At 39.1% G+C, this 16,155-nt stretch overlaps 1 protein-coding gene across 1 annotated transcript in view; it reads right to left on the bottom strand.

Annotated features, from left to right (window-relative positions):
• LOC109194484 (deoxynucleoside triphosphate triphosphohydrolase SAMHD1) overlaps positions 1-15,360 on the bottom strand; it is a 103,649-nt gene extending 88,289 nt beyond the window's left edge. The window contains exons 1-9 of the mRNA XM_019349711.2: positions 15,226-15,360; positions 9,924-10,035; positions 9,574-9,604; positions 9,438-9,483; positions 5,361-5,522; positions 4,461-4,846; positions 4,018-4,106; positions 2,422-2,571; positions 2,243-2,343 (exon numbers count right to left, since the gene is read on the bottom strand). Of these exons, the coding sequence (XP_019205256.1) occupies positions 2,243-2,343; positions 2,422-2,571; positions 4,018-4,106; positions 4,461-4,806 (686 nt within the window). The 5' untranslated portion in view covers positions 4,807-4,846; positions 5,361-5,522; positions 9,438-9,483; ... (1 more) ...; positions 9,924-10,035; positions 15,226-15,360. The remainder of the gene's footprint in view (positions 1-2,242; positions 2,344-2,421; positions 2,572-4,017; positions 4,107-4,460; positions 4,847-5,360; positions 5,523-9,437; positions 9,484-9,573; positions 9,605-9,923; positions 10,036-15,225) is intronic.
• Positions 15,361-16,155: the final 795 nt, after the last annotated feature.

Raw genomic sequence — 16,155 nt, forward strand, 5'->3', positions numbered from 1 at the left:
TTTTTGGTTCTGTTCTCTTGCCTTCCCTGTGTCCATGTGTCATGTATAGTCTGTCATGTCTCTCATGCATGTTTAGTTCTGCCTCTGTGTTTGTTTCAGCTGTTTCCCAGTCATGTCTCTTGCACCCTCTGTTATAAATGTTCAGTCAGTCCGAGTCTTAGTGTGTTTCTTTTGTTTCCTGTTTTACTTTGACAGTCTCATGCATGTTTCATGTATTCAGTTTTGCTTCCTCCCTGTTGTTGTGTCTGATTAGTCCCAGCTGTGTCACCCTCCTGTGTCTCATTCCCTCGTCATCCTTTGTGTATTTAAGCCCTCTGTTTCCCTCTGCTCATTGTCGTGTTGCTGTGTGTTTGCTCGGTGCTCCTCGTTCCCTCATCACTCCTGTTCCAAGTTTTACTTTCTAGTTTCCGAATTTTGTATTTAGCTTGTGCTCTACATATCCACCAATAAAGCTGCCTCTTTTCGTTCATTATGTTGTGTTAGGAGTCCTACATTTGGGTCCTCATGCTCCCTGCGACCCAGCACACCTTGACAACTGATTTTGTTTTTTGTTTTGTTCCCTAGCAGCAGCTTGGTTATGATGAACTTATTAGTTTCCCCCCCCAACCCATGCTTGCCCAGGTTCAACTAAGGAAAATAATATTGTAGGTTTTGTTGACGAATCATCGAAAACTACAAGACTGCACGAAAGAAGCTCAGGCATGTCTGAGACAGCCAGTGCTTCATCCTCTGATGACGATTTAGACTGTCTTACATGAAATGGTTTTTTTTGGTGTAAGCAGCAATTTCTGTGCATTCTGGCCTTTTGTCCAAATGTAAATGGTTCTGTAAACTTCTCTCTCTTTTCCTTGTATTCATGGATATTCCAGTAAACCCTAAGTATCTCATCAGAAAACCTATCTGGGAGAAGCCTGACATCAGGGACAGCAACACAAAAATGACACATTACACAGCCAAATTTGTCTCATGTAGGGCATAAAAAAGAACACAGAACATGCAAATAAAGTCTGTAGTTCTCACCTTTGATTTGGGGATTGGGATTAATTTATCAAGTTATTCTTGTGATAGAAATATGCACTTGTAATACAGGCACATAAAAACTGCATACCCTGGCTTGACCCACACAGCGGTACAGGTCCCGTTTCACGACCCTCTGTAGAATCTTTGTTGCCTCCTTCAAGTTTTCTTCTTCCTTCCTTTCTTCCTTGGGGTGGAGTATTCTTTCAATCACATGATCTACAGAGTAAACAGATAAATTGGAAGATAAGTAAGTTCAAACACGAAACAGCTCACAAAGTCATCAGTAGGGTCTTACAATTCTTTTACATAAATTTGTATCACAAAAAACCGTAACTGAATTATTATAGCAAACATTACTAAATATAATGAATGTCAGTCAGAAGGGACATAGTTCTGTTTGAGTGTTGTCCACAATCTTTAACAATTTGATTTGTATTTGAAGATGGTTTATCTGAAATACACTGAATGAGAAAAATAAAAACTGTTACAGTTTTAAAAAAAGTGCATGCAAAGACAATTTATAATTTATCCGCACAGATTGAAGCCATTACCTGTCAGCTTTATGTAAGCCTCCATGTCATCTTTGGCTTCAGAGAGAGAAAGCATCTTCCCTTTGAACTTTTAATTTTGAAGTCTGGGTGGTCATCTACTAGCAAGAGGGCATCTTTGATCCTGGATATATAATGACCAAACATATGACTTCAGAGGCAAAACTGCAGATAAAGCTAAATTCTGGGTAGTATTAAGAATGGAACTGTAGGTACTCACATAATTTCTACAGCCATTTTTATCTTGTGCTGGCAGGCTCTTCTGTGGATAGACAGCCTTGTGTGGAATATGTCATACAGATTTTCTATTTCCTGTTAACAGCAAAGTTTAGTCATTGCCAGTCAGGTAAAATAATTTCTTCTTAAAAATTGATTTAAAAAAAGCAGAGGTCAATACCTTGTCTCTAGAGCAAATGTGTTTCCGCCCATCCTCCTCCACATCACACACCCTGGCAAACATGAGGAAGCGCTGATGGTCAAAGCTGTTGGGAATGCCCAGCTGTTTGCAGTCCCTGAGATGGGAGAGAGGAAACATTGAAATATTGCCCCCACAAGAAACCCCACCAAGTCTGCTTCAGATAGAAACTCTAACTATCTGTATACAGAAAAACCTACAAAGCAGTTTTGCATATTGCATCAAAAAGTGAATTTTTCTTTCATAAAGTAAGCTTCACCTGGCAAAGTAGTCAAACTTGTCAACATCAATCCCGGTTTCCTTGTTTGACACAATTTCATAGAGAAAGGATTTTTTCTCATCTCGACCTTTATACGGCCACTGTGGAGACAAAGCCAGACGAGAAACATTAGACACTCACTTGTGTAGCAAAGACAATACTTAATTCACCCAACTGACCCTCGGAGGTCCTCTGATCAGTTCCTCAATGAACTTCAGGTCAGTTTTATCGTCGCCTTCTATTTTCAGTCCAGACTTCCTCATCATGTCCTTCAGGCCATCTGTGTTGTCCAGTAGGTGATTAAACATTTCAACAGAGGCATCCTCATGCTGCAAGAATACACAGGTGGGTGTTTTAGTGGGGGCGATTTTTTTTTTTTTTTTTTTTTTACATTTAAAACACTGGCTTTGTAAAGCAAAGTGAGACTATGTATAATAGAATTCAAAGTGATACACCACCAGTAGCTGGTGTTTTGCTCCTCTGGTATTCCTGTCAATTCATTTCTGTGCCCTGCTTATGTATTGAGCCATGTGCCTGTTCATTTTAACTGCAACGATGCCTGGCGGGAGCTTCCTTTTGGTACTGAGGCAGGTTATTGGCATGTAGTTGGATGGGACTGGTTCCTTTTGGGGGTCCTTTGGGATCAGGACTAACTGGCCTTCAGTTAGCAATTCTGGGTGTGCTTCATCCATCCAGCCTGTCATTTGTGCTGCCAGACGCTCATGGAGTGCAGTCAGCTCTGCCAGTGGCTGCCGTCAGCTTCCAGACCTACGTTATTATTTACTTCTTTGTCCCAGTATTTGTCCCGTCTCCAGCCTTGGTGGTGCTGTCCTCACACTGTTCCCATGCCACTGAAAGTACATCTTGGATGGTTCAGTGGAGTACAGTTGGTTGATCCTCCTGCCTTGTATTTTTCTGGTATATGATCAGTATTTATGTAGATTTGGATGTACTGCTTCATATTTTTGTGTGGATTGTGGATCATATTGTATGGATTGCAACACTTTTGAGGCAAATTTCTCTCCATATGTAATCAACTCCCTCACTTTTTTTGCGTGAATTCTCCTGCCAGGATTTTAAACCTGGGCTTGAATGGAGTCAGGCACATCCTCATACACATGAGGTGCCCACTGATTAGCTGGGAATTATATTTAGTTTGGATTATGTTTTCTGTGGATAAAACTGCCTAGGTTTTGTGTGTGAAGGTGGCCAACATGGTCAAGATGCACAAGGCTACTTTTCACATGCCTAAGAAACTTGTCTCAGTAGAAAAGTAGAAGGGTCATGACTAGGTCTTATGATTAGGTCATGTCTAGGTCATCTGCCGGATCCAGTTTTGGGATGAGAGGAGGAAGACTGGGAAAAAGATACACTTTAGAAGAGAGCCAGGGATTAATAGTAATGATAAAATGCAGAGTGGTGTATAAACACAGTGAAAATAAGGTGAGTGATGAAGAAACATTCAGTGTATCATGGGATGCCCCTAGCAGCCTAGCTGTATGGCATCGGATCAGGTGATCCTGCAACCTCTGAATTTAGACAGAAGGCAGTTAAGGAAGAGAGATAGCTAGGACGAACTAAATAAAGGTGCAGGCAATCAAACAATTATAAGGGAAGTACAACTCAAGCAGAAACTTAGAACCATAACACCGGAGTACAGATTCCTGCAAAGTTTAGAACCAGTTACCTCTAAAGCTCAGATAACTGATTACTGTGGTTTAATTCATTTATTCTTGTAAGTTTTATGTGTTTCCATTATTACTTCAAACTCTTACCTCCCACTTCCCATTGAATTCTTTGCCTTTTTTGTCTCTGATTGCTTCCATAAACATCCCGTCATAAAAATGAGAATAGGGCCCGTGTCCTTCATATGACAAAATAAAAATATGATATGAACCATAGGGTTATTTTCTATAACTTCTTTTCAGGCATTGCACATTGGCTAGTATAGACAGGCACTTCTATAGATGTAATTACAGTGCAGTAAACAGGATAGTGTATATCTTAATTCGTTCCATTAAATGTTCATCCTGTCAAACACATGGGTTTAATCTTCTGCTTTCATTTAAGAATGTGTTAGTTTTAGCCACATCAATGGTCAAGGTCAACATAGTACTCGACATGGGGATATTTAATTTTATTTTCATGTTTAATCACACCCTATGATGGCCATCTGCAATATAATATTTGTGATATGTAAAATGCTTGTATTGCTTACCTAGGTCATGACAAAGACCTGCAATCTGCACACAGAGGACATCTCGGTCACTGATGAGTGATTCCTTCAACTTCTCCAACTCATTAGGCTTAAACTCCCTCAACTTCTCAAACTTCTCCACATCCTCCGGCCTCAACTTCTTAAACTTGTTTAACTTCTCATATTCCTCAGTCTTCAAATTTTTCAACTCCTCCAACTCCTTATCATCCAACTTCTCCAACTTCTCCAACATCCCCAAATCATCATGCTTCAACTCCTTCAACTTCAACTCCTCCGGCGTCAACTCCATCAGCAGCTTCAACTTCTTCAACTCCTCCAACTGCTCGATCTGCTTCTCCTGCTTCATCTTCAGAGCTTTTGCAAGCTCACCAGCTAAATGTGCCACTCTTTATTGCAAAATGTAGGACACACACACAGTCTTTGCATTGGCTTAATTGTTTTCAGTTAGTACATTATTACATTGCAAAAAACAAAACAACAAAACAACAACAAACCAAAACAATTAAATAACAATGAAAACATATCCGATCTCAACAGGAAAAAAAAATCATGCTGGATATATATATACTGATATGGAGTGCAACTGTGACTCTAACCAATGCAACTAGTGAAAAAGCCTCCATGTGTAAAGACATTCCTGTTTTCGTGGTTGTCTCATTGTTGCCCTCTATTGTGCCTGTTGTTAATGTAATTAACACGAAAGCAGCTTCAACTGATTAGGAGCCCCCTCTGCTACTTAACTAACCAGATCAATATCGTAGAGGTTTTAATGACTTGATGCTGTACTCTGATTAAAAAAGTGTTCCATTCATTTTTTTGTGAAGTATATAACCCAGTCTGTCCGTTCTTTTGGATTTTTATTACAAATAGGTGTACATGTGTGAAAACCAGTGGACATACCCAATCGAGTGTTCAAAGCGGTTGTGGGACGCTCCTGGATAAACAAAATAAATCCCCCCCAAGTTGCTTGATGTTTCGTAGTCTCTGGAACTCAGGCGTGTCTATGATCTTGACAAGAACTGGATGTAATGCCATGTGACCATGGATGGGATCATTAAACACCTTTGTGAAGACAAAAAAACAAGACAACAAAAGAATTAGACAAACTATGTCCAACTAACACAATATCAAGTAGCAGGATTTGGGTTTTTTGTTTCTTTTACATTTAATTTGGTACAATGGTAAACAAGCATGGTGGCTGACACTTAGTTAAATTTTCTTTTGCCTTTATGACACCGGCAGAGACACATGGGCAAGATTTAATTTCATGAAAGATAAGTACCTGATGTTTTTCTCTTCTGATCTTCTGTGGTAATATTTTGATCTTTTATAATATTCTGTCTTGTTCCACTTAAAATCTTTTGTTTATACTTAGAGACTATTGCTTGATCTGAAGCTTCCAGTGTGGTTTTCAGTTTTCTTCTTTCTTTTTTACCCCTTAGCTGTAAAATGTTGATGGGGTCCTGTTGTCACAGCATAGGTGCATTTACTAATAATCTTCGATAAGTTCAAATCTTAGTGACCTCAGTCTCAAGGTCAAGGTCCTAGGTCAAGGTTTCTGAATATCTTGTGATGCGATAACTCACAAAGGCACCTAGGATTTTGGAATTAATACTATTGATGCATCTAGTAAAAGCCTCGGACAAGTTTGAGTCTCAGTGTGATATGATACAAATACCACTGAACCCACTCCTTGTGGTGAAAAAAGCTTGATTGGTATTTAAGAACATTTTTAAAGAATTTATTATTATTGGTGAAAGTCAAGGACAGCTTATTTTAAGTAGACTAATAATAATCACATCTGGAACATCTGACATCTGAAAAATCCGCTGTTTTGATAGAAATTCTTAGAACAGTTTCAGTAATATTATGAAAATATTGCACTTTACAGACAGTCAATTCTGAAGACAGGGTATGCGAAGAAGACACATTATATAATAATGTTGGTTAGGAAGAATCATACACAACTGAGTACTTTATGTGACTGTTTCTCTTACTGTTCATCATTGATTTGGACACTATTTTACTCAGAAGACAAGAACATGGTTTAAGGTAAGTTATTTGATCTTTATTGACTCAGATTTTTTGTAGTATTTGAATTTTTTTCAATTAAAATTGTGAGACAGTGGAGTCCATTTCTTATGTTCTGTACATTTTTTTTGTGACTTTTTACTGTTTTACAAATCTGACTTGTGGGAACTCATTGTAAACACAGAATATTAACCACTGGATTAGCTTGACTTAACCCAATATAAAAAAGAAATATTCAGCAAAAGATGATATTTTAGGTAGCCTGCACTCATTGCAAGTTTGTAGAAAATCTCTTTTTGTTGTTGTTGTTGTTGTTTTTTTAAACTAAGTCATCATACTAGCAGGGAGTAAGGATAACAATAACCCTTATATAACCTATGTGGCCACTTCTGTCACATTTAAGATGAGCATATGATTATAGCATCTGAAGCATCCTGAATAAAAAAAAGCATAACAAAAAATCAAAGGTCTTTTTCTTTAAAATGTGAAATCAAGCTGGCTTGATATTAACATAGTACCACTGTGAGGGTGTATACTGTTGATCTTGCCAGTGAGCAAAGACATATCTCCACTGCCCACACAGTGCGTGTATGTCAGGAAAACAGAGCTGTGGTGTCTGGTGTGTGAAGGTGATGCGTGGAGAATCGTGCAGGTGACCTGCTATGAAGAGCAGCAGGGGAACTGTAGCTGAACTGAGCAGAGGCACATGTGGATGGTGTAATAAACTTCCACTGCTATTCTTTTACAATAATAATGATTCTTATTTTGCTATAGCCAACTATGAGGTCAGTTTTAAAATGCCAGCAAAACTAGAACTGTTTCTGACTCCGCAGCCTCAAAGAAGTCAACATACTGTAATTATGGAAAGTCACAAAATCACAGTATATAAGAATCTGCCCATCCTTTTTGCAACTGATTCAGATTCAGTAAAAGGACTAGATGTTACAATCCCTGCCAATGCATTGCTTTAAATGGAGAAAATCTTGGGGATGGCTGTTATGAGGAAAAGCGGCCCAGAAACTTTACCAGCGGCACACATCGTTGTGTGCCTCGACTTCCGTTCTTTTACCCAAGCTAATCTGCCATTTTTCCTTGGTTAGGTTTAGGGATTAGAAATCTGATCTAAATTATCATATTAAAATTTGGGACACATCGTCAGTAGTGGACCTTGGATTCATCGGGTGTTTCAGCCATTATCACTTGACACCCTCATCCAAGGAGGCCCTGCCAGGGTTGATCAGGCCCTGGAGTGTGTCACTGATTTATGTTAAAATTGTTATTTCTCTTCTTCTTTCTGCTGTTTAGTTTTCTACAGTTTATTCTATTTATTCACTGCAACTGAGAAATACTTACCTCTTTAACATTTATGGAGCCTCATTTCTTCAAAGGGACAGAAAAGGTGATAGAGAGAAGTAAGACAAGTAAGTCAGATAAGATAGGAGAGAGCAGAGAGGAGAGTCGGAAGGGGGGCGCCCGATCTGGCTTTCCACACCTCCCCGCCAGATCGGGCTGTACGCTCTACCTCCCCACTGCCTCCGAGAAAAGGGAAGAAGAGCAGAGGGGAGAACATTTTTCTTTCCTATTCTTTTCAGAATCAGAATCAGAATCGCGTTTATTGGCCATGTATATGCGCAGACACATACAAGGAATTTGGTTCCGGTGGATGGTGACTCTCAAGCACAGCAATGTACATCTCAACAATGTAAGCAACACAATTCACCCCCACACAGACACACACACACACGCGCGTGTGGATATATACAGATACACATACATACACAAACATACACAAGCTGTGTAAACCAACCATAAATAACCAATGTAAATCTACAATCTAAATCTATACATAAAATACAGGATGACAGAAATGAAATGAAGTGGAATGAATACCACAGAATGTACATAAGGTGTAGTTGCAGTCTGGCAGTGGGAGCATTGTGACTGTTCAACTGTTTAGGAGGGAGATGGCGAGAGGAAAGAAACTGTTCCTATGTCGGGTGGTCCTGGTCTGCAGGCTTCTATACCGTCTGCCAGAGGGCAGCAGGTCAAAAAGTCTGTGTCCAGGGTGTGAGGGGTCTGTGATGATATACCCTGCCCGTTTCCTGATTCTTGAGAGATGCAGGTCCTGGATGGAGGGCAGGCGGGCGCTTGTACAGTCCGCTGCAGTCTGCGCCTGTCCTGTTTAGTGGCTGCACCATACCAGACTGTGATGGAGGAGCACAGGACAGACTCAATGACTGCAGTGTAGAACTGGATCAGCAGCTCCTGTGGAAGACTGTACTTCCCCAGTTGTCTCAGGAAGTACATCCTCTATTCCTCCTTTTAGTTTCACTACCATGAGGTTAACTGCACAGTCCCCAGGAGACCCTGAGGCAGCTGTATCAGTCAACCAGCAAAACTTCTAATGTTATGTTTTACCCTTTTGACGCCCCCTGTTGAGGCAGGCCCGCCACGAGTCGATCAATCCTTGGCATGTGTATCGTGGTTAGCTGACTGCCTTACCTGCCCAAGTGATGTCAGCCCTTTTTAGACATAGCCAGTGACTGGTCCTCTGAGCAGTGTTAGCCAGTTCTCTTATAGCCTGCCGTTGTGCCTGTCCTCTGATCCCAATCTCTCTAAGCAGTTTTGCTGTTGTACTGGCAACAAAGCCCCTGCACTCCACTTCCACCAGGCGCACCTTGATCTTCCAGCCTCTGTCCTCTGCCTTAGCTGCCAAGTTGACATATCGCATCTTCTTACGCTCAAATGCTTCCTCAACTGCTTCCTCCCGTGGTACCGTCAGCTCAATGACATACGCAAGTTTTTGGGAGTTAGACCAAAGGACAAAGTCTGGTCGCAGAGCCTCTGATCCAAGTCCGCTTGCATCTGCCAATCCCTGGCAACCTTCAGCAGGCCCAGGTCCGGGAAAGACAGAAACAAAAGATTTGAAAATACAAAGTGTCTCACCTTGTGTTCTTCAATGTAGAAGCGTGGCTTCTTAGGAATGTTGTTTCTAAAGAGTAAAAACCAAGAAGAAAGCATAACAGAAAAATACTTAACAAACTGGTGGAAAATGCAACTTGGTTTATCATTAGATACTTACTTCGCCTCATTATCAGCAGTGGTGTTTTGTTCTGGATACCAAAGGGGAAAAGAATCAGTACTGATTATCTGTTATGACAAGTAGTTTATAAGAAAATTTTCTTGTAGTCATGTCTAACAACAAACGCTAACATGCTTGCTTTCATGTCCTGTGAAATAATGTGGCGCTGTCTGGTAACGTCTGCGTTTATCTCACAAGTACAAAACTACTTGCAGGTTACATCAGACCTGAGCTGGACTCTTAGCACCACAGCCATTGTGAAAAAAGTTGGTTAGTTATTGGTTAGTTGCTTTCAAGACTCTGTAATTGTAGGCTTTCTGTTCATAACCATATGAACAGAAAAGACTCACGTTTTGTTGAAGTTGGCTTCTTTTGTTCTGCATTTGGGTCCTCACCCTTACACTCCGCACCCACTGACAGCACCTTAACAAGCCATTTGTAACGACCCATCATAAACGGAGGCTGCAAGATTGAAGAGATTTAATGAACAGCTGCAACAGAAACTGGGTGGTGCCCAGGATATTTAGCAAAATCCAATATACAAATGTTTTTGATACAACAATAGCTCCAAAATGATATATTGTAAAATACTCAGTGTTTATCTAAGCAGTAAAGGTCCATCCATCCATTCTTCCGCTTATCCTGGCCCAAGTCGGGGGCAGCAGCAAGCCCTCCCTAGTGAGAAACCACCTCTCTTTGTGAACAGTTTCTGAGTTTGAGTTAACAAAATTCACTGACCTGGCTCATTTTCAGTGATTCAGTTTAATTTCATTTTGCTGCTGTCTGAGTGTAGTTAGTAACAGTGTGTGTGTGTGTGTGTGTGTGTGTGTGTGTGTGTGTGTGTGTGGTCGTTCAATAATTTTCCTTGTTCTTTGAAACAGCATTCTGATGTTTTGCTTCCTATTGGCAGTTTTTAAATTAAATACACTACATTTTGGTTTATTCTAAAATTAAGGTTTAAGATTATTCATAATCGAGGTAAACGTTCAGGGTTTTCCTCGTGGTGTCACTGTGGTCATTTTTCTGTTCTCATGTAAAGTTTAAATTATTGTGCAGTTGGTTTGCCGTTCTTTTTTTCTGGGCATGATTTTGATAGGCAGTGGCAAGGCAGCAGGTTTTGGTGTACAGTATCACACTCAGTGTCAAGAAAAAGCCTAGAAAACGGCCTGCTGTTAGACGAAAGACTACACAGTAGTAAACATGGCGCTCTCAAAGGTTTTTTGAGACATGTTGCTGCCATCAAATTAAAAGTTACCTTTTTTGAATTGTTATTTTAAACACTTGACATATTTTATATTGTGAATAAAATAAAGGGCTTGCAAATTATTGCACATTTTATTTGCATTTTTTTAGTGTCTGGTGTCTTTGTAGTTGTCATCAAATCAATAAATCCAGCTGTCAGTTTTTTGATAAAAATTGTTAATTTCAATTACAGTTAAAATATTAGTAGAATTTTAGTTTAGAAATCCCTTCAAATTGTCACTATCAATGAATGTTCTATATTCAGAAACAGCAGCAGGCCAGAGAAGCAGAAAATATGCATCTTCAGGGTCGAGTCAGTTACATAACATTTCCTTTTACATACTCAGTATTTAGGTGTTTCAGAGAAAACAAAACAATACTTAAAAAATTAGAATGTGGGGAGTCTGTGTCTCTTCAGCACCAGATTATGTTAGCATGTTATTTGAAGATGTCACTCGGATTTTCTGTAAAAAAGAATTCACTTCAAGATACAATTTCATGTCTGGAGCCTAGAAGATCTGAAGCAACCAATCCCATCAGTCGGCTGTGTTGGATCTCTTTTTAGCCAATGAACTACAGTCATAAACCGTTAAGGAAGGTGGTGAGAGTGTGGATCCACAACTATGTGTGTCCAGAAGCTGTACCAAAAAGAACAATTATGCAATTTTCTATGATGTGTGGAATTAACATGATATAGTGATATTGTATATTGATAACATGTTATACTCATAAGACCAACCATTTTAATAAATAATTACCTGTGATAACTGCCATTTAAAACCCCATATTGAAGTATCTCATATGTAATAGTGTTAAGTATGTGTTAATTACCTTGGCCATGGCAATGAACTTCAGTTTGCACAGAAACAATGTCTCTGTTACTGATGTCAAGTACTGACTGCTACGCACTTCAAGCTCTCCTCCTTACAATAAGATGTATTTGGTGTTTAATCTCCGCCCCTGTGTTTTCTGACTTTCTGTTTGTGAATGTGTATCTATGGGTGTGGTGCTTGCATCACTGCTGCAATACCTGTGTATAGGATTTAGTGCGCTGTATATTCAGAAAAGAATATTGCTTTCAGTACAGTTTTACAGTACAGTTGTATATTTGTCAGCTTAGAACAAGCCCCCCCATATCTACACAGTAAGTCCATCAGTCACATTGAACCTTCTACACTGGACCATATTATAATAGCTGTTTGTTAGCCGTTTGCATACTATGCATACTCTCTCTCTCTTCATATATATGGGTGTGTGTGTGTGTGTGTGTGTGTGTGTGTGTGTGTGTGTGTGTGTGTGTGTGTGTTTATCTGGTTAAATTCAGTATGGTTCCGACAACAGGTTTTATGATAAAATATGTTATTGTACAATCCTTAATATGTTTTATGGGTGGGGGGTGCGCCAGAGGGAGTGTTCGCCCAAGGGCACCAAACAGGCTAGGATCGCCCCTGTAAGGAATTAAATTTGAAGAAAATGTAACATTTAACATCTTCAGCCACTGGTGCTACCAATCAGACACTTTAAGCATATTTGATACAAGAAACCAATAAAGACAAAACAATTGGTCAAAGCTGTCTTGGTGATATTTAGAACTAGATGGACTAGCACTCTGCACCAGGGTCAGTCACTCTGTTGGATTTTACTAAAGAGGCACAGTGCCAGTATTTTGGGGGGCAAATTAGCCTGATGATACATTTGTAAATATGTAACCACGGGAGTGGAAAGTTCTTTGCTGGTCTAAGGAGCTTGGAAAGAAAAGCGTCTGGACTTCTTTAAGTTGCTAGTTGCTGTTCTACTGACAGTGCACTAATTTCTATACTGAGATGTAGCTATTCAGTTTATCTCAATAATTATTACTATCAAGTAGCACAAATTAGTGCCTTAAAAACAAGCACACCCTCCCAGTGAGGCAACAATGTCTTAAATAATAATATTACTGTGGGTAATGTGAAAGTAAAGGTTTTATGCATGTTTTTTTTTTTCTGAAAGCATCATGAGCAGATAAATTAGGGGACACTGAAGAAAAATAAATGTGGTTTTGATATAAAAGCAAAATATTAAAAATTCCTGTCACTGTGTCAACTCTTTAGGACTGAGACTCAAGTGGAACAAAAATTATCCAGAGGGCACAGTAAGGGGGCCACAGATGCGGTGGAGCCAGAGGGTACAATTTGTTTACAAAAAAAAAAAGAAATACTGATAGTCAGGGTGCACAGGTTGGTGGTGTGAACAACCAAAAAGAAATTTGTACAAACAAACTTACACTGTTAAAAAAATGAAGGAAACTTATAAATCAACTAAAGATAATTCCAGCAAGCCTTTATTCTCACAGAGCCACCTTGAACTCCACCCTCAGGAGAATTAAGCTTAAGCCCCTCCCCTAAGAACAAACCATACAAGCATTAATTAATTAGTTTATACTCGATACTCATAACCAAAATATGACAACGATATTCTATTTGTCACTTCTGAGGCTTCTACACAAAAATCACAAATACAGAAGTTTATTCACAATGACTAAAAGACTATTTAAACAAAAGACTGACAAACTCCCCTCTGTTTCTTAATTGGTAAGAGCCCAATTCCTCCCTACAGTAAAGAGGTTTGGAATTTCCTATTTCCTATCCACAGTCTGTACCTCCAAATGGTGGCAACATGTAACACAGCAACCTTCAACATTTTGGCAATACTGTTAAACCAACTTTGCAATAAATGGTTCTGAATACATGGGCCCACTGTGTGACTATTTTATGGTATGAAATGGTAAATTAGTACAATGCTTAGGAGAATTAGGGGAAGTACGTATTTTATTTCACCTACTTAGGACTTCAAACAAACTAATGAAGGAATAGCATCACATTCACAACTAAAACAAAAACTGCATTTTGCAGGCTAGATGTTATAAATTGCCATTCTAGCATGTTGTGGGAGATATGCAGACTTAGTCCTCTAGAGGGCATGGGTTATCCAGAAAGGCACGATCCTGGACCAGCGTTATTATGATGATGATATAGGAAGAACACCAACATGGGGGTATCAGGTAGACCTATCCAGAGGCAAGAGCTGCATTATTACAAACTATTCCACCATGTAAACCTGAAATTGCGCTTTAATGGAAGCTCCTACAAATACATGTCTGATAAAGTCAACCACTAAAATACCTTCACTGTCAATGCCTTTTGGTTCCAAACTGACACTGTGCCTCTTGATCAGTAGCTAGTTTACACTAATGTCATGGTGAAGACAGTTGGTAGATATGACCCCACCTACTCTGTTATTTTTGCTGTGACATCATTACACATATATTTCTAGGATTTTCCCTTTCAGAACACCACAGGGAGCCACAACACAAGACTGATGCAGCCAATCAAGACATAAAAAACAAAAAATCCCACTCACTCTTACAATATCATAAATAGTATGCATCGCCTTTACTGAAATAAAATCAAAAAACAGTAGCAACTGTGGTGACAGCATCATGACATGATGCTCCTCTGTTTCTTGAGACCAGATTGTCTCCCCTTATGCAGTTATTGTGAGCAAAACTGGTCACTGCACATGCTTCATGAATCCAGTGAAAGGTTTGAGTGTGCACTTGTTTTGTAGGTGAGGTGAGGACATTTTAACTTATTTATTAGTTAATTATGAGCCCACTTCTGCTTTGAAGCAGAAACAATGAACTTTGAAAATGAGAACTCACTGCAAGGACAGAATAGTAACCACTAGATTAGTTTGGCCTAATCAAATATAGTCCAATATAAAAAAGGCTATTCAGTGAAAAAAGAAGACTTTTTATATGCTCACTGTTTGCAAGTTTGTAGACAAACATCTTGAGGATGGACAGTTCAGGTACAAAGTAGTTTAAATTTTAGGATGACGTTACAAATGTTTCAAAACCATTTTGGTTCAAAAATGGAGCAAGTGCAGTGCAGGCTCATTTTTACTGTAAGGTATTTAAACATGTGCTTGGACAGCCAATTTAACTGCAGGGATACATTTGAGTATATAAACCTCAGTGTTATTGGCCTTCCTCTAAACACGAAACGAAACTGACACTAATCTGATGGAAGCCAAGAGACCTTTGGACTCTTGTGCATTAAAAAGTCAATACAAATTACAATCTTTCTTCAACACAGAACAAAATTCAGTGTATGCATAGATGTGCTGACATAGTAATGACTAGTAATAACTTTTTAGGGATCTTATTTAAGATTGACTATGGATTTTTTTTAAAAATTAAAATAAAAACATCATCACTGTTTATTGCAGGTCACAGATAATAATGATGCTTACACTGAGCACTTCTAATCAGGTATAAGGTATAAGACCAACAATTTTCAGACATCATCACACACCAAAACTGCCATTTAAAAACCTAAAATGTAATATTGTAAAGTCTGTTTTAATTACCTTGGCCATGGCGATTAAACTTCAGTCTGCACAAGAAGGATGTCTCTGTCAGCAACATCAAGTTCTGATTGCTATGTACTGCAAGTTCCTCTCGCTTTATACAGATATATTTCTTTAGTGTTTTATGATTCTCCTCCACCCTTGGCTCCCATCCTGTTTTTCTGTCTCTCTGTTTATGGATGTGGTGCTTTCTCTCCTCCCGATTACACACCTTCACATTTTCACATCACTCCTGTGAAACCTGTGTGTAGGATCATTATTTATTTTCAATAAAGTATTCCTAATTATGTTACTAGAAATAACTGTGAATTTATTAGGAAGGAAAGTGGAAAGCTTAAGGCCCAAAAAATAACATCAAACACCCAAGTCTCAGGACTCAAAGTAGATTTGGAAAAGTAGTAAAAGGTCCTCATTTTTCTGGGATAAATATATCTAGAACGCATCAGTGCCCATTGGCTGGGTTACAAATTCAGTTGCCTTTATCATATTTTAACAGACCTGAACAAAAGGTTCAGCAAAAAATGACTTGAAAACCATTATTTAGAACCAATAATGTTGCACTGCAAACACTGTTGGCAATTTTAGCTTGGTGAGGACAGCCTATACAACAATGGTGGTGTATCTAAAATGTCAGACTGGCTCTTAGCCTCTTTATGTGGAGCAGCTGGCACCTCCTGTCATTACGTATGACATACTCTCCTGGTGCAAAGTCCAACAGATTATACTCTCCGGAGTAATTTCACTCTACAGGTAGTGGAAAACCAATCCCAAAATAATCCTCAGCTGTGGGATCACTCTCAGAGCTGCCTTGTGGATTCAGACTCTGTTGACTTAAAGGCACTTTTCATCAAACCTTTCCTATTGTTTGCTTTAGCATCAGCAAGAATTTTAAGTCAGGAAAGTTTTGAGTCAGCTTTCCTGATTTAAAGC

Source organism: Oreochromis niloticus, linkage group LG20 (genome assembly GCF_001858045.2).
Source record: "Oreochromis niloticus isolate F11D_XX linkage group LG20, O_niloticus_UMD_NMBU, whole genome shotgun sequence".
In the NCBI taxonomy this organism is placed as follows: Eukaryota; Metazoa; Chordata; class Actinopteri; order Cichliformes; family Cichlidae; genus Oreochromis; species Oreochromis niloticus.